Source organism: Megachile rotundata, chromosome 6 (genome assembly GCF_050947335.1).
Source record: "Megachile rotundata isolate GNS110a chromosome 6, iyMegRotu1, whole genome shotgun sequence".
Classification (NCBI taxonomy): domain Eukaryota; kingdom Metazoa; phylum Arthropoda; class Insecta; order Hymenoptera; family Megachilidae; genus Megachile; species Megachile rotundata.
Window position 1 is genome coordinate 17,849,153 of NC_134988.1, and position 22,728 is coordinate 17,871,880.

The 22,728-nt window shown below is 41.7% G+C and overlaps 3 protein-coding genes across 12 annotated transcripts; 2 read left to right on the top strand and 1 right to left on the bottom strand.

Annotated features, from left to right (window-relative positions):
• The first annotated feature begins 1,235 nt into the window (after positions 1–1,235).
• On the top strand, positions 1,236–5,858 carry LOC143264680 (putative inactive tRNA-specific adenosine deaminase-like protein 3). Its single transcript, XM_076532966.1, has 2 exons — positions 1,236–2,461; positions 4,117–5,858. The coding sequence occupies exon 1, from the start codon at positions 1,236–1,238 to the stop codon at positions 2,430–2,432; it is 1,197 nt and encodes a 398-aa protein (XP_076389081.1). The 3' UTR covers positions 2,433–2,461; positions 4,117–5,858.
• A 272-nt stretch (positions 5,859–6,130) lies between these two features.
• gem (transcription factor CP2 like gemini) lies at positions 6,131–19,405 on the top strand. Of its 5 annotated transcripts, none has more exons than XM_012287374.2 (12): positions 6,131–6,724; positions 7,036–7,282; positions 8,767–8,911; positions 10,808–10,885; positions 11,712–11,921; positions 12,017–12,161; positions 12,602–12,838; positions 12,996–13,244; positions 13,313–13,389; positions 17,249–17,444; positions 17,634–18,084; positions 18,166–19,405. In XM_012287374.2, exons 1-12 carry the CDS (start codon positions 6,587–6,589, stop codon positions 18,216–18,218), a joined length of 2,226 nt encoding a protein of 741 aa, XP_012142764.1. In that variant the 5' UTR covers positions 6,131–6,586; the 3' UTR covers positions 18,219–19,405. The 5 variants fall into 5 exon arrangements, with proteins under 5 accessions (XP_012142764.1, XP_012142765.1, XP_012142766.1 ...); XM_012287375.2 differs by having other exon boundaries at positions 12,626–12,838; XM_012287376.2 differs by having other exon boundaries at positions 7,078–7,282.
• LOC100876432 (uncharacterized) lies at positions 19,390–22,644 on the bottom strand. 6 transcript variants are annotated; one of them, XM_076532972.1, is made up of 4 exons: positions 21,551–21,805; positions 21,352–21,473; positions 20,382–20,695; positions 19,390–19,601 (listed from the first exon to the last, which is right to left on the bottom strand). In XM_076532972.1, the coding sequence occupies exons 3-4, from the start codon at positions 20,692–20,694 to the stop codon at positions 19,507–19,509; spliced, it is 408 nt and encodes a 135-aa protein (XP_076389087.1). In that variant the 5' UTR covers position 20,695; positions 21,352–21,473; positions 21,551–21,805; the 3' UTR covers positions 19,390–19,506. The 6 variants fall into 6 exon arrangements, with proteins under 6 accessions (XP_076389087.1, XP_012142773.2, XP_076389088.1 ...); XM_012287383.2 differs by lacking the exons at positions 21,352–21,473; positions 21,551–21,805 and adding an exon at positions 22,051–22,644; XM_076532973.1 differs by lacking the exons at positions 21,352–21,473; positions 21,551–21,805 and adding an exon at positions 21,831–22,014.
• Between the last annotated feature and the right edge of the window lie 84 nt (positions 22,645–22,728).

The following is a 22,728-nucleotide window of genomic DNA, read 5'->3' on the forward strand; positions in this document are numbered from 1 at the left end:
AACCGCAAGATTTTCCTCGATAACTCGAGGATATGCATATCAACGCGTAGTGAACTGAACTTGAAAAGTTCTGACATTTGATCGAATTGAATTCGCATTTTTTAAATCGTGTCTTTGAATAAAACTTGCTGGAGCACGAGGTTCTTTCACCATAAATGAATAATAAAATTATCATTCGCCTAATAGCCATCTTTAACAATACCCTCGGTATTCGCGGCACGGTATTACGCTATGAACGTTTTATAATTTAATCTGTCCTGTCCACTCATTTATCCATTCACAGATCATCCGACCATGGCATATTTTCCTCCCGCTGGACGCTAATATGCTTTAAGATGTAACTTCCCAGTCGGTAGTAACGAATCACGTTTTTGTTACTACAAAACATTATTTACAACGAACGCTTACTAAGATTTCCAGAGAATATTAAGCTCCTCGACTCGATGAGACCTACTTTACGCGATATCTCATTTACTTGGCGATCGCGCGCGATATTCTACGATAACGAATATTATGTCGGATTCCTTGTCAATTTTCCATTAGCATAAACTGTGAGTGCATGGAAATCCAAGAGTCAGTTTCGAGCATTTGTGGATCACTCGAAGATCCAGACGATGATCAGAGGCAACATAAGAAATACTCGATTTCATTACTCTTCCGATCCATGTGTTTCGGACAAGAATTGGAAAGCGATCGTGTGTTCAACAGGATCAGGATTCTAAAGTGGCGTGGCAACAAGGGCCTTATTTCTTCTGTTCGCGGATCGACGTCGTACAATTGCGTCTAACTCCGACAATCGATCCGACCGTGGCCCAACTTGACAGCAATTTAAAATCGCTTCTCCTCCTGTGAGTCGTACCAAGTGCACCGCCACCGACTACCGATTCTCCCACGAATTGATCTTGTCCTAGACGTTCTTCCGCCTTCTTCTTTTTTTTTACACGACCGACAACACTGACGTGACTTACCCGTCGATTGAATTACCCACGGGATATCCGTTCTCCATACAGTTGTTCGCGCTATTATGCCGTTGCTACGATTATTTAACTCACTAGCTAAACCCATTTACAATTGCATTGAAGAAGTAATTGTATAATGCGATAAAGTATTTATTGTAATTCGATAAGCAAATTGCTGGCTAAAGTATAAGAATTTCGGTGAAATGAACACGGTGGAGTTGTTCGCATATTGAAGATGTTCCGAGGAAAAGTGAAGGCAACGTGTTTTCAGGGAAAATGGCGATCACATCGCCGAAATGTCCCAAGGAGTCCAAAGTAGAAGCCAGGGCTAGAAGTTGGATAGCAAGGCCGATCTTGAGCGCCGAGTTCACGGAAGATCCACCCTTGCATGACGTCTACGTGGGTCTGCTGAAGCAAAAAAGAAACATTTCAACGGCAATTCAAAGAATATCGTCCATTCTTCCAAACTTTCATCATCTGAAACGCTGTTCAGCCAACAAGCTTCTGTTAGCACCTTTACGTTCAGCGGAATCACCCGCAGAACACATTTTAACTGCAGATAAATTGAAGACCACGTTGAGTGAGAAAGGATTTGACCTATCCTTATTGGAAGATGATTTTCAAGTTATAAAAGTACCAGCCAGACCTGCCAGGACGAAAGCACAGGCAGCAAGGGCCTCAAAGATTTGGCCTTTGAATTTCCATCCAGATCCCAACATCGAATGTCTGATCGATGGATCCGTCTTCACGGAACAACAATTGGATCAGATAGAGATGTATATGAACGTTGCTGTAAACGTTGCAAGATTGGAAGCCGTTGGCAACGAAAATTGCAACGGCAGCGCGGTGATCGTTGATCCTGAAGATGGGAGGATCCTCGCGATAACTGCTTCCAGGATCGATCAGCATCCGATGTGGCACGCGGTCATGCTAGCCGTGGATCTGGTGGCAAAGCTTCAAGGTGGCGGTGCTTGGAAATTGAACGAAAACTCTCAGGATAATGTTCGAGCAGAGAACGGAGCAACCAAGGAAAAAATAATAAAAAGGAAATACATAGAGGAAGCGCCACTTTATTATCCTCCGTCGTTGTCCAACATTTGCCTACCTAAACAAGAATCTCTAAAGTCTACCGTTATTCGACGAGGACGCAAAAACAATGATTCCACTAAGATGATGGATTCAGAGAAAAGCGAAGCGGTAAACGCAGATGACAAGTGTGGCCCTTACTTGTGCACCGGTTACTGGACGTTCTTATTGAGAGAGCCGTGTCCTCTCTGTGCCATGGCTCTCCTGCATTCTAGAGTTTCGAGGATATTTTACGGAGTATCTAATCAGTGCACCGGCGTGTTAGGGTCAAAAACGGTTCTGCATGCTGTACCAGGTTTGAATCATCGGTATCAAGTTTGGAGCGGAGTTCTGGAGCAAGAATGTCGACAAGCGTTGCAAGAAATCCAGCACAGAAATACGGATTGACTCAGCCGATTTACTCGCAACAATTGATTGTAATTTTCTGTTAACCAACGATTCGTGGAACGACCACGATCACGCCTTTAAAAAATATTCCAAATGGAACGTTATTTTGTTGTAAATCTTTTGTATTTTATGAAGATTAAAAGATGGTTTACGATGCAGATTCAGTGGTTCATCGATCTTAATCGTGGTCGGTCTGTTGTCCAAATTTGGACACCTGTAAAACGTTTTATATTCACTATCGTCTAGGAAGCGTAACAAACGAGTTAGTGACGTTTTAACGGCAAACGTAACGACCGGTTTAGAATTTCAATCAAAAGCAGACGGCGTAGAAGATCTTACACGTGGTTTGAACGTGCATTCGTCCATTACGAGGTAGATATACCGAACGACCTTGACGTCTTAGTATAATTTGCAGGAATAGAGATCTCTAACCATCGGTCTGTTGCTGCTCCTTCGTCCACGCGATCAGCTAAACGTTTCGTTAGTCCGATGTTACTCGATAACTCCGAGTTAGCTGACGATTCTTCAAATTTTCTTTTACTCTTCTTTCGCTTCGATATCGTTCAGAGTCCACATAAATGTATCTTCGTCTGTACTGAGTGCAACATTGACGATCAGTTGCTCGACAGATTTAAGGTTCGTAAGACACGAGTATCGCTCGCAGTTAACCAGTAGTTAATTAATTAAGACGACGATTCTTAAAAGCATTGCGTCAGAGGTAGCAAATACCCGTGTTTTTTTTAAAGAACGTTTCGATCATTGAAGCAACAAAAAAGTTGTTCCAGATGCTTCTTTCTATGTTTGTGAAAACTTTAACTCTCGAAATACCAGCAGATTATCAGCTCGTACGTACACACGACTGTGAACGAGAGAACGAAAAAGGAAGCAGAAAAGAACAGCAGCGCAGAATTTATGACGACTAAAGTAATCGTATCATCGACATTATTCGATCGTGGCGTTTGAAAAGTATAGTTTCTCTAAAATGAAACGCGTGCCCCGCCGAACGAGTAGCCTCGTTGTTCGAAGAACGAAGTCATATACTTCGCTACAGCGAGAGACAAGGTCGCGAAGCAATTCGACGAGAGCATGGTCGTTGATCTCGTAGGATCGCTCGAAATGTAGCGCGATAAAGTGACCACGAGGAGTTCCTTTTCCGCGATACGAGCGGTGACACGCGTGGGTCCAGAGCGCTCTTCGAACAACGAAACTTCTCTCGTTCTACGAGCTTTCCTGTCGTAAGACACGCGGACGGTTTAATTCGTGTGCAAGCGAGTAGCGCGTATAACAATGACCTCGCGGATTAACTTCAATCAGCGAAACTTCAGACGTCTAACCCCGTTGAGCTGGCCAGCTTTGCTGAACGGATGTACGTGCAAACGCGCGCAAAGATGCTTAGGAGAAAATGGTGGTCACCAGGGAATTAGGAAGCAAGATTCGTTTGCCGCTCGAACGAAATGAAAAGTTTCTTTTTATCTTCCTTTTTTCCTTGTGACTGCTATGTATGAGGGATTACCGATAGAGTTTATTAATTAGGTATTAGGTATTACTGACAATATATCGAGAACCTTAGAAATCTTAAAAATCTTGGTCGAGTTTAGTATTGTTTCGAATTGCTTGAAAACTCGTGAAACGGAGTTCACGAAATCCAGTGCTCCATGAGCATACATTAACCTTGTTATTTCAGGTTCTCCATCTGCCATCTTAGCTAAACTCGTCACTTTTCTGGAACGAAGCATATAACAACGTTGCCAACAGCAAGACTTAAGGAGCCGATTTGGAAATTTGGAAACCTAGCGCGAATAAGATAAGAGTCTCGTATCGAAGACACCTTTGAGTCTTGCAGAGAAGCTCCATTAACGACCAACAAGTTGCTTCACGTCCTTCGTTGCACTAGCTGGCACGTGGCTGTCCATTAACGTCACCCGGAAACCCATCAAGCAGCCACCATTTTTATTTCCACGGTTTATTCAGGGTACGCTCGAGACGATCGCGAAGCAACGAAAGATTCTTCTTCGCGATCTCGCTAAAAGCATCGTGACGAAAATACGCTTGTCGAAAGATAACATCTCGAAAGTAATTAATCCACGTGGCAAACAAGTAATCTTCGCGGCACGGTTGTTCGTCTGAAGTCAACGAGAACGTCATCATCGCTATTTCTTCGCTGCATCGGTTGAAAGTTTCAACTTCTTTCTGGAGAAAAAGAAGGATTACGTTACGTAACATTTGAAAATTATTGCTACGGCAGTGAAACAGGGAAGAATTCAGGTATTAATCAAAATTCGAATTTAATACGTGACCAAATACGGGACGATTCTACGAGGTAAACCGAGTCACATTTTGCTCATCAACACTGAGTGGCTCCAATTGACGGGTCGGGTCGACCCTCCAGCGTAGACACTATTGGTCAGCCTTTTAATACCAACGGTCGCGATTGGATCGGATAGTCGGTTCGTTCTTAGACAGAAGACATAGCCGGAGCATTCGGTTAAAAACTTTTAACGTCGTCAGTGTCGCGCAATTTACAGTCCCACACGTCGTCGTTGTCGTCGTCGTTGTTCGTAAGGGTAGAGAGACCAACCAAACAGACATTCGCTCGTCTGATTTATCTCAGTCGGTTTGAAGTCGGTCAACGCTAACAGCGAGCCTCGTAAAACGAAATCAAAAACGACACGTAACAACTGAAAGGAAGCGATTTTATCAGGAAGTCGACGCTGCTGATACACCGGAGGCTCTCACGCGATCAATTTCAGAAGAGGATTTGCATCGTCGGAGGTTCATTGAAAAAGCTTCGTCGTAAACAACAACTTTACTCGTCGGCGATAATTCGAACGCCAAGTGAATGGCTCAAATCTACTGGTTACTGCTCTTTGAAAGATCTTGATCTTGATGGTGATCGTCGTCGGGAAACGTGGAAAACTAGCTTCTGGAGAGTTTTGAAAAGGAAGCGAATCGACATCCGCGTGATAAGTTCCTAGTTTCCACGAATCCGAGCAAAAAGAATCGTCCTTTGGAGATCTTCACGAAGGATTCGTTTTCCGGAAGGACGAAAGAAGTTTGGGAAACGCCGAAGAGCAAAACGAGTGTCTCACTTGGTCAAACGGCAACGAAGCCTCGTTTTTTCCTCCACGATTAAGTTTATCTTTCTGTCGGCACCATGGAACGAAGGATTCTGAAAATGTGGTGACGACGTGACAGGCGAAGGCCTTCGATTACTAAGACACTATCGAGTGTGTGAGCCATAGTCGTTAGACAGCAATCGAGATATATTTTACGTGTCCAGTGACACTCGTTCGGAGCAACGACATTGTTTAAACTATTTCCTTCTCGAGGCTGCTTTCTCGTGGATATAGTACGTCAGATTCAGTCCGCAATTAAACACGATTCGGTTGAAAATTGTATTCGATCGAGTTTGATAAAGGGATCGATCATAGTTTGGAAAGGACTCGATAAGGACAACAGACGTTCGCGAAGCGACGTGCCAAGTACCGTTGTCCTTTCGCGTAGCTGGAAAATTTGCTAAGGAGCAATAGTAACAAAATGCGTTGCAGTCAAGGTGTGGCGATGGTATTCGAGGACGCGTTCGTCGTCTTTTCGCGTTTTTTGTCCCTAAAGTCACGGGGTTGTGCACTATTGGAAACGCATCGGCAACGCGAGACAACTGGCATCAAGAAATTGTACAACAGCTTCTTCGTGATGTTCTAAGGATAACTGTTGCCCGAGGAAAGTCGGCCCTTTAACTGGCGGTGATCGAGTGATGCGCCGTGCACTCCCGGGACACCTTCGTGGATCCTTCCTGAAGGAAACTAACGAGGAGAACGCACGAAGCAAGGTGAACGTTTTGCTTCCGAAGGAAAGATAAAACACAGGATACGAAGGGACCGAGAAACATCGTTAATTTCAGAATGCAGACTAGACTTTAGGACAGTTTAAAGAAAAATCTCGATAGTTTTTCGCCGTGGACAATTTGCTAACTAGCTTCAATTTATCGCCCACGATTCGGGAATCGGCTGTCAAAGCCTTTTCCAGAGAATCTTCGAGCACTCGAGCGACAAAAGGAAAGAATTTGGATCAGGATCAAAGCAATTTGATATCTAAAGGCCGGTATAACGGAGCAGATAAACTTGTCCGAGTGCTTTGAGATTTAGGATCGTTGAATGGAGCTCCAATTCATTATGGACGGTAGTGCAGACTCTTTGAACGGGACCATATGGTTTCAAAACACACCGTCGCCTCCGTACGAGCAACTGTCTCCTGTTCGACAGAATAGATGCGACCCCCTCGCTTCTCAACATGTAAGTATGACTATTACCCTGTTTTCTACGTGTCACAACGTAGAAACGTTACTTAACTCTTCTTGGAATTCATAGTTTTCTTCGTCCATTATTTCCTTCGAGTTTTATCGAATTTTGCAAGATTTGAAAGGTGGTTACCGCCCTGTAATTCAAAGAAGAGTTAGATCAAAGATACCCAGTTACTTGCACAACGGTCATCTGCATGATATTTGTCGAAACGGTGTCTCGGGACGATACTCCTTCCAAAGATCAAAGAACGAGTCAATTTCGCGAGTCGTCCCGTGAAACTGACTATATCAAACATTTTATAGGCGTCAATGGGATATCACAGTCCACAAAATTCTTTCTGGCAGGACAAATACGGTTCACCAAAGGATTCCCCCGAGGACGGTGTTCAGCTACGGTCCAGCAACGAGTCCCTTCAACATTTCAGGCCATCTTCCGACGATGCTGCTACAACCACTCCAAATTGTCAGCAACAGAGCAGTCTGAAACGTCGAGCCGCTGAACCGTTGTCACATATTACCAAGCTCGAGAAGAAGCATGCTAGACAAGATGGTTAGTATATGTCGAGACGTTTACTTTGCTTTCAGACGATGAAACTGCAAATTTTATCGATTAATAACAGAATAGGTTAAAGTTCACTGAGTGATAGAAGAGTGTTCGCAGGCGTTCGCAATGGTTCGAGGTAACACCGTTGAATTTTTGGTATTTAAACACATAGGAATACGATGAAACGAGAATAGACGTATTCTCTATTTTTGTTTTTATGATTTTTAACGAACACCCGCCTCTTTGTGTACCCATTGTCGCTATCGTGCTGCTCTTAGCGTTGATATGTCGAAAGGTCGTGTACGAGCGACCTCGGATACACGGTCGTAGGCACAGACCTTTTCATTTTAATCTTCTACGTTTCTACGAGGAATAATCTCTTTAAATTGTTATCTGAAACTTGAAATTAGGATGCGATAGTGTTTGATACTCAAGAATTTCACTTACTTTGTTCGAATTACAAAACTCCTGCCAAGTTTGCGAAATATCCCCAAATGGAATATTTCATCGACTCTCATTCGCTAACCGGCATCTCCGTCGGTCTTTCATCGACGAAAAATCGTCGCTTCGTCAAATATAACGAACACGTGTCAAAACAGACGGCTGCTTCGAAGGACACTCAAAGACTGATCCGCGAAAAGCATGGCGCGGAGTTTCTTCCCAACGTTCGACGCCTTTTTGACCACGTGGTCGTAGAAACTGATAACTCTCGAGTACACAGTATCTCGCAGATTATGTCTATCCGAGGGAACCGAAAGAAGCCAATATTAACTCTCCGTTACGCGAAAGGTGTATACGGGTTTCGGGTTTTGTTTTATCGATAGTGTTCTCTTCGAGTGTGAGGTTGTGTCCCTTTGGTTTCGTTAAGGATAGAGAATGAAGTGGTGCGAGGTGGACAGCTCTAGGTTGCCGTTGCTACAGAGTCGACGTTATTCGCCGATCGCGTCGAAGAATCGACGACGAAACGCGGTCATAGCTATACCGGAAGCGAAACCTAGGATGGGAACCATACACCATCAGTTTTACATCAATTACGCTAACGCACAAGGTGGTATTATGTTGACTTCGGTAAATAAATGCTAGATAGTAAAAGGAAAACAGCTGTAAGCTACTAACATCTAGTCATCGGTAGCGCGTATAGAAATCCACGTAGAAAAGTTTACTGTACAGAGCTGGAAAACTAGCATTTGGACTAAATGTCCTATTTGTTATATCACCGTAGGACCCACCCTTCTCTAATACGATCATAGAAATAGGACTGTCGCACATTCATCATTTGTCGAAATGGTTACATCTACTAATAAATACGTGTAGAATGAACAAATTGGACGGTGACCCTCTTTCGTCTTTGCATCCTTGTGCATCTCGAGTCACTTCGTTACAACTTCGTGTCTTATAAGAGGATCTTGTCACCGTTTGCCTTTGATAAATAAAATAAAAATTTGGATTATCGATTCGAAACTACAACTCAACGTTCTTCGTGTTCTCAGGATCTGTCGGGAGTAATAGTTCCGGACAAGGTTGGTCCAACCAAGTGGAGGAACTGGCAGAACACCTTGCTACCGAATTCGATGGATCCCTATCGGCTCTGGCAGCAAACGATCTCGCAACAGCGGTTGCTTCCTACAACATGAGGTAAATGCAGTTTTCTTAGAGAAAATTCTACAATTTAAAGGACTCGAATCGGGTGAAACAAAATTAGAGTACTAGCTGACTCTGTCGAATCTGTAGACTAGTGGAATGCCTCTTCCAGTTTAACCGATAGTCGATCACGAAGAATTTCTTGGCTCGTGAATGGCTTCGGTCTGGAGTCGATAAAGTAGGTTTCCTTAGGGATTCCTGCAGAGAAGCAAATCGGATCTCGATTAAAACGTAACTGGTAGTGGGAAGAAACGTGTTGAACAAGGAATCCGGTTGAAACCAGACACAGTTGTCGGTGTTTCGTGGCTCGAACGACACACACTTGGAAATCACGTTGATCGCAAACGTTCATACACGCTTAGCGAGTATCGCGCGTACGGACACACGTGCCATTTCTGTTCCCAAACATCTTACATCCGGTGTAAAAATCTTCTTGAACATTTGTGTCGATGTCTTCAACTTCGCGACTTTGCAATGAAGTGCATGTTATACTTTTATAATCTCCAATTCGGTTTTATTAACTTACGTAAAAAGAATCTTCATAAAGAAGACGAATCTTTTTAATTATACTCGGATAATTGTTTATTATTTCGACAGTCATTCTGATATGCATTTTACAACGAATCTATCGATCGTCTCGGTATATTCTTTATGATCGATTCGTCTTTTATCGCTTCCACCAATGTCTTTAATGATAAATCATAGATTAAGCAATAACCGGTTGACCGTATATATTGCTCGACGAAAAAAGTAAAGATCAAGGTACTAAAACGATGACGAAACGGGTTAATTCCATTAAATTTTCGTACAAAAACAAATTGTCCGAAGAAAAGCGGGAAATTCGTTAGTGATCAGCTGATAGCGGTCTTGACGACTCAGCGAAACGCGGTTATAGTTTTCCTAGGATTTATGAATGAAAAATTGTTTAAAACGAATCTTTTGTAATAGCAATTTGTGAGATAATAATTCGTGAAACTATTCGCGAGTGTGAACCCAGTTATTTTCGCCGATTTAAACCCGGTGCGGTGAATCACTTTCCACTTTCTCGTTCTTCCTATTTAAATGATCACTAAATCTTGGCGAGCACGTGTCATCGCGGAACCTCGTAAAATTTCAACGAAAATCGAAGACTGTCTATGAAGTTATCGTTAAATGTTTATGAAGAGCAAGAATCGAATCTAATATTTTGCAATCAGGATCATGCACCAGTATCTGAAAAGTGGGTGAGTGATTAGCAATGAAAAGATGATGCCTATAGTTTACATCAATAATCGTTAGAAATATCCGAAAGAAATAAACTACTATCGCATTTTCGGCGATGTCTTATCGCGGCACTTTGCCTGTAACTGATATTAATTTCGTTGCATTCGAGAACCGGTACGTTCCGGTTTTAGTTGACCTTACTGACTCAATTCTTATCATAGCGGTTCTCAAACTATTCTTGCGTTCTTTGTTTTGGCGTTACGTTGCCTCGTTACTTTCACGTGAGACGCTTACCGATTTGTTACACGTTATCTTCTAGCTAATAGGTAAAGCGAATGTATATAATTAACTATTGCTCTTAATAAACCAGCGTTGATTATTTCTCGGTATTACGTTATAGATCTCTGCATAATCAATACGTGTCGATAAAGAAAACCGGAATTTATCGGTTATCATCGGATCGAATGGATCCAAATCATTTATTAGTGACCTTTCATAAGAGCGAATGTTAGAAGCAGTAAACACGATTGTTGTGATCACGATTGAGTGCTGTTTACCTTTTGTCTCAAAAAATTAATAGAAAAAATATAAAGACTGTCTGTCTTCGCAGATGAAGAAAAATCTAAATTAAACTCCGATAGACATTAATGATGGAAAATTATAAATTCAATGTTGATATATTTACAGCGAAGCCTTGCTCGCTTTGCCATCGTTGACTGTCTTCAAGCAAGAAGCACCATCGCCGGAAAACCAGCAAAATTCTAAGTAAGCACTTTAAGTCTCCTTACGTAATAGTCTGTCTTTCAATCGTTTTGTTTCGGTATATTGTCGCTTACGAAAGCACGATCTAATATCGTTGTCAAGTTGTATGCACTTCGTTCATAGCGAAAGGGGTTAATAATGCACGTTATCGTGTATCGTATTAGTCACCGGAATTCTTTTTTCTACTGTCCCAGTAAATGCGTTAAGCCGTTCATAGTAGCGTCAACAAATAAAACAAACAAAAGCTTAGCGGAATTTGCCACAAGTCTCCCCCGCAGAGAGAAAGAGAGAATCGGTCTCGATAAGGCATCCTATCGACATGTTTCTTCGCGCAATTATCAGTAGAATGACACGCAGGTCAGACCTTTACTATTGCAAGGTTCTCTCGCAGTTATCGTTTGTCGTGTTACTCCGTCAACTCCAGTCGTTCGACGGATGACACCGTGCGAAAAACGCGATCCTCGAAACGTGACGCGGATTACGCTTCGGTACGAAACTACGGAAATGATCGGTATTCATTGGTCTTCGTAACGGTGCTGCTCGAATAACAGCAAGAAAACGGACAAAAAAAGAAATAGAAATGGAAATAATATGAGCAAAGTGTTTCATGAATAATGAATAAATAGTGCCTATAAAAATTGTTAATTAAAACTAGTCAACGATATTAGTCGTGAATTGATGTGCGATTCGACTTTATATAGCGATGAGAACTACTTCGGATTTTTTCCTTCCTCCTTCGGTATTTCTTAATTTATAGTGAGTGAAACGAATCAGTCTCGTCAGTGATGATGAACCGTTGATAAAATGACATGTTCAATGTCTGCTTCAGTTTGAACCACGTGTCTCAGAGAACGATTAGTTCAACACCAGCAAACAACGGAAACAGCCCCGCTGAGGATGATAGCAACAACAATGGGCAAACAACGGCCAATTTTCATCAGTTGCTTTACTCCTCGAACGAAGAGTACCCTCCAACATCGTCTTCGGGGAATCACGTGTCCTCTTCTCAACACGGAAACGAGCTGAACGAGGATTGTCGGTATGTCCATCGATGAAGTCGATGCACTAAAATAGTTTACTGTATAATCATGTAATGATCGATAAGATTAACAAACGTTCGATATTTGCATACAGTTTTCAATACGTGCTTGCCGCCGCCACGAGCATCGCAACGAAAGTGAACGAGGAGACGCTCACCTATTTGAACCAAGGTCAATCGTACGAGATTAAACTGAAGAAATTGGGCGATCTATCTGCGTACCGCGGGAAAATTCTGAAGGTACTTTGTCATCTGCTACTTGTCCATCGAAACGCGTCAGCAGGTTTTCCTGTGTTTGGGTATCGACATCTTAAAAAACGTGCTGATTCTCTCGCAATGGAATCGAGCGAGCTCATGCTGGTCTTAGTACAACGATCATTCAAACGAAGTAGTTATTTACATAGCATAAGATATGTATAGCACAGATCATAATGGAGTAACCGGCCATTGACGCTTTATCGTTTTAACTCTTTGCACTTGTAAGTTTCTTTACGATTGCCACAAAATGCTATTAACATTGGTTGCAAGTAGACTTACGTTGTATTCGATTTATTACGAGTACAAAGGGTTAACATGCTACACCACCAGATCTTTGCGAATCGCAAATTTCGGCGTGAGCTCATTAGGTGCCGGACGTTCGAAAGATGTGTCACCCAAACGGTGCTACAACGTCTCTGAAGGAACACGCGACCTTTCTGTTTCAGTCGACGATCCGCATATGCTTCCATGAAAGGAGACTTCAGTATACCGAACGGGAACAGATGCTCGCATGGCAACGCGCTAGACCAGGTGAAAGATTGCTCGAGGTCGACGTTCCTCTCAGTTATGGAATGGTGGACGTTTGTCAACCGTCCCCGTCCAATAACAGCGTGGAATTTATGTGGGATCCCACTAAGGAAGTCGGTGTTTATATAAAGGTACACGATGACGAAAACTGACTTAGCTTCGGTGGTCTGCCACTAGAGGGTTAACCCCTTGCCTTAACCTTCTTCAGTTGCATGCAAGATTATGTAAATAAAATCGTGTGTACGGCAAGGGGTTAAATGAAACAGCAGTTTGTCCCTCTTTCTTTAGGTGAACTGTATTAGCACCGAATTCACGCCAAAAAAGCATGGCGGAGAAAAAGGTGTACCGTTTCGAATCCAAGTGGAAACACGATTACCAGGTGGTCCTCGTCTGCACGCTGCTTCTTGCCAAGTGAAAGTATTTAAATTGAAGGGAGCTGATCGCAAACATAAGCAGGATCGAGACAAGATACTTCGACGACCGCCACACGAACAGGACAAGTATCAGCCTAGCTACGATTGCACGGTTCTTTCCGACGTAAGTGATCATTTAACACGATAGTACTTGCAGAAAAGTAACACGATGGTTCCTGATTTCGATTATAGATTCCTTTAGACTCCTTATCGCCGTCCAGTTTGATCAATCAAAACGGAGGCAGCCCTTACGCTTCCACGGAGGCAATGTAAGTACAATTTCAACTTTCAATGCTTTGTGTTTTATCTCGTACTTTTTGTTACCGTTTCAATATCAACGATCCCACAGTGTTTGTTGACCTCACAACTTTTTACATCTTAATCCTTCTATAATAATGCCTTGAATTGCACCATACAATAATTACCGAATCTTTAGAATATCGGAACAAAACACGTCAGGTGTTCCGATAAATTTTCCTTTACCATGTAAATATTAACTGGTCCATTCCGGATACGACGAGTTATACGACGCCGTTCCATTCAATCGAACGAATCGTCACTCATGTTTTTTATTATGGTACTCAAAAATGTAAAGAACAAATAACAATACGTATTTCCAATAATACGATTGTCTCTCGATGCATGCGGTAACGACTTGAATCTTCCATCGCTTTGTTGTTCGGTAATTCAAAATATCCATAAATATCGAAGTCGAAAGATGCGTGTTTCTGTCGTGTTGTGAGCAAAGAACGAAGAATAGCGCGTTCCTCGCGTTAACGCGCAGAATTAAGAAGTTTCGCTCTTCAAGGTCGGTCTACAGACGAACACGCACGAACGGAAAAAAGACGAGAGAATTCCGGTTCAATAGGACAAGTAGAAAGAAAATAGAAGAAAAAGAAAAGTAGTTCTCTCACGTAAGATACATCGCGACAACGGCAAAAAGCAAAGCACAGAAATGCAACGCTACGTTGCCGTATCTTGTTTCGAGACGACGGTGAATCAAAAGCGGTTGGTGGGGGATCACGGATGAATCGAAAGGTGGAGGAGGTGGAAACATTATACATATAGTTAGAATGTAGCGGTGGCGTGGTGGAAAGCGCGGCGATGGTAATGGCAATGGACGATACGAAGCTCGGGATAAAGTGGTGGAAGAGAGGAGGTGCCTGCTCGGGAGTCGAGAAACTGGCTCGAACTGGCACGAGCCGGCGTCTAGTAGAGCCGACAACGATGCTTCGAGCAAAAGAGAGAGACAGCCTCGACGTCAAATAAATTCAGAACGCAGCACGATACACGCGCAGCCGTTTGGTTGGTTCTCTCGTTTATATCCATCAGTCTTCTTTCCACGGAATCGTTCGTCTTTTCGCGATACAATACCGATTTGCGATTCCTTTTCGTTTCGACTCCCACTTCGTCGACGCAACGGTGATACCTCACGATCTTCGTCGGTGTACAGTGAACGGTACTCAGTGAGAGTCGCAGACATGATCTACCGTTGAGCTCGCATGTTTTTAAATAAAGCAGTGATCGGTGACTGTCTTTTCGCGCGACTCGTTGCGACCGGACTCGTAATCGTTGGTTCCCTTTTACTGCGAAGCTGTCGCTGATCGCGATTATAGTCAACGGTTCATCCGCACGACCCGAAGTGATTTCGTTGTTGTCGATTTAGAAAAAGACGCGTTACGTTGGTCACGTTCAACGATCGAGAGAATTAAATTTCATATGCACACTGATAGTGTTGTACCTTGGCGGTCGTAAACGAAACGTTGTGCATCATGCACGGGAATGAGTGCTACCATTTCTGCCGCGTGAAATAATCTGTGAACCGGAAAGGCCTTTTAGTTACGGTCACTTTCCGGCGCACGGGTCTACGTCCTTCGACGAATCGAGCAGCACCACGAAATTACAGCATCGGCCGTGAACATAAAAATAAATTTGTAGCTGATTCCGGAACATTGCCGCAGATAGTGTCGATCGAGATACGGAGGAGTTATCGATCGCAGCTAGCATATTGCGCATGCGTGTCTACATACACAGACGCACACAATCGCACGAGTAGAACGAGCCAATAAAAGAGGCGCGCTTTAAACGAAACGCGCTTGTGTGATGTCCACGGAATCACGAGCACAATAATTATCACGCTACAGAGTGTTTCGCCAATTGGTCCACCTTGCTGGTTAAATCATAACCGCAACGACGAGTAAAGAACACTCGAGAAATCGGCGTTCACTTACCGACCGAGCATCGAATCGAGAACGAAGCCGTTTCACACCGTTGGAATGCCCCGGTCCGGTGTAAAATTACGATCTCCATTCGATCGTCCGCAATCATTTTGCGTGTCGAATAGCCTTGATCTGGAATCGTTACGCGTCGACTATCAGAACGTACTTGTGCATGAAATCTTGGTCAGCCAGATGCTCCTGTCACGGCAGGATCACTTCCTCAGATGACGAGCAGCCTGGCCGCCAAAAAGCTGATGCCAGGGCGGTTCGATTCAGCCTTGAACTGAACGTTTTCACCAAGAACTTTCGGATATTTCTACCATCCGCGTGATCTCGCTTCTCGAGCCACGAATACGGAGGATATCGGCTGCCAGCGATCGTTGGATCGATATTTGTCAATCTTTCGAAAAAAGTAGCTCGAGTTATTCACTGCCCGTTGTCCGATGAAGGAACGATTAAAGAGTTACATAAAAGATGAGCGACGAACACAGACGATTACCGATATGATACACATAAAATAATGAGACGCGTGTACTTGAAACTACAGTATACACTTAGGATGCGATAGCGTACAACAGAAGACATCAAATTCGAAGGGATTAAGAGATAAGAACATTTTCAAAGAAAAGACGGATCACCTTGTCGTTGACGGATCGAGACTATTTTTTTAAATTTAGCGCAACGGTTGTGCACGAACCGGCGAAACTAGAGATATCCGGATCTCGGCAGACTAGCGTTGCAATAGCGATCTGACTTATACCGATCGTATCCGACTCGCGAAGCTTCTGCTTCACAAATCGAGACTTTCGAAAGTTAATCAGTCGATCACGAATGAGACTTAAAACTGATTCCGTTTGAAATATTTGACGCTTAAAAGGCGATACAAGAAGTGGGCTCAATTTGAAAATTCTTTGTCTCGATCACAATCGGGGTGACTGAAAGAAAAAATTAGTAAAAATGTAGTCACTGGTGGTTATAGCTTGTTCGATGCTAAGCCAGTCGTAGTTTATCGAAATTTACATGGATGACGTTTTGAACGTTTCGAGTCGAGGAAATTTTTGGAGAAATAGAGTAGAACAGAAAGAAAAAGAGAAAAAGATCGAACTCGAGAAGTTTGAGATCGCAGATGGAATTTAAAAGACGCGTACTCGAGATGCCAAAAAGTTGTCCCATTTGGAAGTTAAAGAGCTGCTGGACTATCAAATCTCCCGCGAAATTTCGTGGAAATGGCTCCTCCTCGGCTTACCTTCTGGAACACGAAGTAACAGTCAGCGGTGGACCACTGCAAGTGGAACTGGTGGCTAAGTTTGTTCATTCTATTTTGGAATTCAGAACGCGAAGAAGCAATCATCTCATGCGGGGTGGATTAGTCAGTCTCACAATAAGAAAAGGCAGAAATAACAAAAGGATCGACAGAAAAGGAATCTCCAGGCTGATTTTTCACTTGAAGAGACATTCCATGTAAGAAATAGATGAACGATGTAATTTTTGTGAAGGAAATTGTTCTGGTTCGCGTGTTTCTAGGTTTTAAGCTCGCGTGCTTACGTAACTCTGCAATAAATTAAACGATTTTTAAGGTCAAGTATCAAGTAACGCATTATTTATTCTTTGCCACGTTTCGAACAGAATTGTTCGTTCCGAATAGATGATTCTCGTTCACCGACTGCCTCTGATGACTTAATATTCGTGCATCGCTATAGATTGCGGTGTCAATTATTATCGTGTTTGCTTTCATTGCTTCTAATGTTGTTAATTCACGTTGCGCTTAGACATCAATCCTTTGTACCCTTCGTTTCATGATATATCCGGTCGATGTATTCGTATACAAAAAGGCTTCATCATCCTTTAACGGTGTCAAAAAATAAACGAGGGACATCGATTGTACTGAAGTAAGAAAATGCTGTTGTAGATCACCCCAAACTCGCTCCACTATTAGCGGCAATACCTCGCCGGTAGCAGCACCGTTGGCACTTTCAATTTCCAATTCCGGTATCGTCCCAGTGGTTCCTGCCTCCGATGCCGTCAAGGAAAATATAGGAAACATAGCCCCAGCTCTACCATCGCCTGCAGCTATTTTACCGGACCAGTCCTGCATCGACACCGAAGTTAGTTTATCAACGTTATTAATCCACCTCTGCACGATTACTGTCCTGATACATCATTATTTCTATTTCTATGTCATTATCAAGGTCCCGAATAAACTGGCATCCTACACTCTTTTTCCTTCGCTCAAAGCTTAGCTGCGAATAGTACTTCGCGGTTGATCCAAAAATAATATTTGTCTTATTGTACAGGGATCATCTTGTTTGACTCAGTTGTCACCGGACGCAAGTGCGGCACAAACGACCACGTGGCTTCGTGCAGGTCGTTTCGGTGCTTTCGAATCAACATTTGCGAGCTTCTCCGCTTCGGACATCTTACGACTCTCCCGAGACGACCTGATCCAAATTTGTGGCTTAGCCGACGGAATACGATTGTTCAACGCGTTGCACTCGAAGCCGCCAACTCCAAAACTCACGTTGTATTTCTCGTTGGAAGACAGTGGTTCGCTTTGGCGAGTCGCCTACCTAGAAAGTTTCACCAGCAGCGCCTTGATGAACAAACTACTGAACGCTTTGAGCTTACCTCACGATCGACTGCATTCTGTACTTTTCCTTGGTCCCCAAGGTATCCACGTGTTGGTGACCGACGAACTGGTAGCGAACATGAAGGACGAGAGCATGTACTTCGTCGAAACTATCAAAGGTAAGAGAAAATATTTTGATAATCTGTGAAAGTAATTGTATCGTTCTAACATTGTAGACAACGATTTTCACTTTGTTCCAGATAACGCGACTGAACGCTACAAGCTGCTCCTAAAGCCTTCGTCGCGTTCCTAAAAAGGTACATCCGCTAATAAGTTAATTAAAAAATTGAGTAATTACTTCCATAATTGCAAAATTGCCAAATATATCTGTGATTCGATAGGACGTTACGCTTTCAGCGTTAGAGCATATTTTTTCAGAGCGGAGGTATGAGATTATAAATAGGATTTACTAACAATTTTAAAGAAATAGCAACAACTCGAATGAATTGTGTGAATATTTATTGCAATGTGATGGAAATTATGTAATGTTAGCCGTTATAAATATTAAATAAATAAACAAGTACGCTTTTACGATTGAGATAACAAATGATTAGGTATTGGTACATTATGTACGATTTCTTGATAAGTTGCATTTTGTACAATTTTATACTTACTACGATCGGAATGCGACAGTATTATCGAAAATTTGTCTTATAGAAGACTTAGGTAGAGCGTATCGTTCCTTCGAGGAGCAAACTTTGTCGAGGCAAAGATAAAAGTAATAAGAATAGAATACCAAAGGATTCTGTTCTTTGATTAGTGAAATATACATCCTTCAGGAAGGACGTTAGGTGCCTTCTCCTTTTTTTGTTAATAGCAAAATATTAGGAGTTATTTTTTAAGTGCTTGACAATTAGAAATAATTATTTTGCCAAGAAAAGAAGCATATTTTATTCCATAGTACAAACCGAAAGAAAGGTCAATGTTTCTTTACACGTCTTCGAAGATCGTGAAAAATAGTATTATGATTTATTACCAAAAGCTGAAGAATTTTTAGGTAGAAGGTTTTTTTTTTAAAGAACCTGTTAATCTCAAACGTTGGTAACAATTCCGTATGATACAGCTACCAATATTGTTCTGTATTTTACGTAGAATGAAGCGTATCTTTACGTCTAAATTGATGTAACATCACAATGCTCAATGCGATACGAAACGCGTTCCGACTTTGTTTTCTTTAACTCTGTATAACAATTAGTTAATGGTATACGTGAGGGAACTGTTTATTCTTACGTATTTTAATCTAGATGTAATATAAAAATTAAGTAAAACTCGGTCAAACTGCATGCTCTTCTGTTATACTCCGATAGAGGAATTCCACGAGTGTCATGTATCGTCAGGAAACGGCACAACAAATATTCTCTGATGCCAAAATGTATAATCATTATGTTTACAAGGAACACGAAAAAATAAATAAAAATCTAGCCTTTTACTCTTAGTAAATATATTGTTTCATTTAACAAAAAATAGAATACGTCATAATAATCTGTAAAGATGTTATTAAACGCAATAACACGGTCACGAATTTACGATAGTCCTCCTCGTTACTTTTTCTTCTTCATCTGTTTGTTTTTCTTCTTTTCCTCCCGCTTCATTTGCCTCTCGGATAGACACTTAAATAATTTGTAGACGAAGAACACTGTAATCACACAAAAACATGATTTAAACACTTTGCAGTTAAAAATGATTATAAGCGATAAGAAAAATGATATTTCCTATCCGAGACCGAAAATGAACGTACCAAGAACAAGCACAACTAATAGCAGAGCGAAAAAGAAAACGGTATACGGGTTGAAATACAAAAATCTCTGATATATGCTGGTATTATTATATATTCTATCTTCCAACGTTTGCTTGAACTTGCCAACCACATTGTCCAGTAACTCATGTTTTTCTTGTTCGTTCAACTGTTGATATCGTTGAAAAAATGTCGATAGCTTTTCTTTGCTATCCTCCGGTAATAAGTGCAACAGTTTCTCTTGCATGTCGTTGGACAATAAACCTTTATCCCTTAAGGAATTTAAAACGTTCTCTGCCATGGTTCGGAGTTCGATAGGAAAAGAATCACAGAACTTTCTCTTGTTTTCGACAAAAACAACGTTAGAAGATTAATTCCGTTAACAGAGTGAAATTAAAATTGATCCAACGATCGTTCGCGGCCAATGTTAAGTGGTCGATTAGATAACAGGTGGCAGAATAAACTGGTCCGTGATTGTGCACGACATATTCGCAACAATTCGCAATTTCGTTTGTTAAGCAACGTTGATGATAAAATAAAAAGCACTTGAATCAGCGGGAATCGCTTCGAAAACGGAACAAGGACAGAAGGGAGTAGCGGGACACAGTCGACTCGCAAGATATATCGAGCGATCACGGTTAATCGTAATCTCTTTGGTGATAGACCATACAAGATATTTACCAAAGATTAAAGCGACTAAAGCCAGCAAAGAAAGGAGAATCATGGTCTGCACAGTTAAATTGTTTCCTCCTGCGGGTAAATCAGTCCCTTGTTGTTGTATATTTTTCAGCAAGTCCTCTCTGATCGTGGCTTTTTCTTCCTCCGATATACCAGTCATCGAATCGAGCATGTCAAGAAGTTGCTGCGGCGTAGGAAGTTTCCCGTCGAATTGAGGAAGCCCTTGGCCTTCATCGGAAGCTTCTTGCTGTGTAGCTGCATCGTCCGCGCTCACAGATGCTACACCCTGAAGACCACTCACGAGCATCATCCACATCCTAGTTGAAAATATCGTCAGAGTTACACAGGGTACAGTTTGAAAAAGGAAGTGCTAAATTTTATGGCTAGGATTCTGATCCCATCCTTTAAGGATGACTGATGTTTAAATATTATAAGTTTGGATATGCGAAAACCGACTAATATTTAGCACAATCTTTTTGAAACACCCTGTAGAGGTGGTTTTTGAACCGTGCTTGCTCCACCACGTTATACACTTTTTTGCTCGATGATTAGATAGCGATATGGTTTCAAGCGAAAATTATGACGGATAACAAGAAACTGCAGTTCACCATATGTTTCTTCGTAAGAACATAGTTTAAGAGAATAACACTTTCGAATAAAGAAATGAACGTTTCCAGCTGCACGTAACTAAACATTAGCGATTTACTCACATTGCTAAGACTAGACGTTGTTTGTACATTTTGAATGATTCAAATTTTTGTTTCAAATAAAGACTCTAGTAACCCTGAAGCACCTTTAACAATAACTGACAAATATCCGTGTCAATTTATAATCTTAATAATGATCGAAATCCTCTAGAGCGTGTACAGTCTGAAAACGGGATGATCGTTCACTGAAAAAAGCACTCGTCTTTGGCGGGAAGATAAGCGGCGAAAAGACACATGGATGATGATTGGTTGATTCGAATCGGCACCTTCAGTTTGTTGGACATGCGTGCGTCTCAAGCCAACGTGGCTACTTCCAACGTGTTAACTAACATGCCACGAATTCCAAGTTAACCTCGGCGGATACATCTGACTCTTCCAACGTGTAGATCTAAACGCGTTAAGGAGGCGTATTACGACTTTCACACAACGGTGCGTGTTATGGTACATCGCAGCTGAGCTACATACAAGAATAATTATCCAACTGCGTATTGTTATCTTCGAACGTTCATATACATATATACCGTTGGTATACATTGACCGTTGTCAAGCTATCTTCGCTTCAAATTGATAACATTCAATCGCAATGGATGCTATTTAAGTAGACGGTATAAGACAATTATTACGCGTTAAGATCATCCTAATACCACAAAACTTTTAAATACTTTTCGCACCATAACTCGTCAATCTATAGTCTAAATCACATGCAATAATATCGAGTATTTGACTTGTGACATAAAGTTCAAACCTGTTGCCATTGCACTTATAGCCAAGCAATGCCGGTTGGCAACTTCAACACAAGAATGGAAAAGAATTTTAAATACCGACCTAACAAATTGAATAATCAAAGAATAGAAGAAAAAGCGTTAATGCTGTCGGGCTCGGACAGGAAACCATATGTTTTAGAAAAACAGTTATTTGTGTATAGGACAGTATGGGATACCGCGCTTTTTAGAAATGTATCTTACCGGCGAGGCCGACCACAACAACCCCAGGTATTACGAAGATGATATTGCTGAAGCCAGGTTCAATAGGACCGTCAAAACCACCATTAAGATCCGCCATCTCGAGATATAAGAAATTTTTCACAAAATTCGCGAACTGTAAGGGCCAGTAGTTATCTACTGAAACAGGTGCCGGGATAACGCCATCTAGGAAATATTTTATATGGTGTTAAGGTTATGGAGTTCATAGTTTAACGGTACTTTGGTTCCCAGTTCCGTTGGTTGAGATGAATTTAATAGACCCGATTTGATGCTACGTTACTCGAGTCCTACCCTATTGAACATACTTTATATTGCAAATGATTTTAACGAACTTAAAACTTATATTGATTTTAAATACAGCGTCGGCGCACGACTATTTACATATTTAGTGCATTTATAATATTATTTCTTAAACAATTGAAAAGTTCATTAGCTACGTTATAGAAAATTTATCTGATGATAATTGCTGATAAAGTTATCGTACGCTTTTCAAGTCAACGGTACGATATTAGGAGACATCAGAACATGATCCATGATATATTATATGGACCATAATCTACTTACGAGATACATGTTTATCTTACAGAGACTGCAAGTTTTTTGAATTTCGCGGATCGGAAGTATGCTCGATTATAAACACAATTTATGAAGATTTTCCTT

What these genes read in the sequence shown, in the direction of transcription:
- LOC143264680 (XM_076532966.1), top strand. Translation starts at nt 1,236, where the DNA reads ATGGCGATCACATCGCCGAAATGTCCCAAGGAGTCCAAAGTAGAAGCC.
- gem (XM_012287374.2), top strand. Translation starts at nt 6,587, where the DNA reads ATGGAGCTCCAATTCATTATGGACGGTAGTGCAGACTCTTTGAACGGG. An exon ending in GAGCTGAACGAGGATTGTCG is followed by an intron (nt 11,922 to 12,016) that starts GTATGTCCATCG and finishes ATTTGCATACAG; the next exon opens with TTTTCAATACGTGCTTGCCG. An exon ending in TACGCTTCCACGGAGGCAAT is followed by an intron (nt 13,390 to 17,248) that starts GTAAGTACAATT and finishes ATGCTGTTGTAG; the next exon opens with ATCACCCCAAACTCGCTCCA.
- LOC100876432 (XM_012287380.2), bottom strand. Translation starts at nt 21,117, where the DNA reads ATGTACAAACAACGTCTAGTCTTAGCAAT. An exon ending in CAACGTCTAGTCTTAGCAAT is followed by an intron (nt 20,696 to 21,088) that starts GTGAGTAAATCG and finishes ATTTTCAACTAG; the next exon opens with GATGTGGATGATGCTCGTGA. An exon ending in TTTAGTCGCTTTAATCTTTG is followed by an intron (nt 19,602 to 20,381) that starts GTAAATATCTTG and finishes GTGTGATTACAG; the next exon opens with TGTTCTTCGTCTACAAATTA.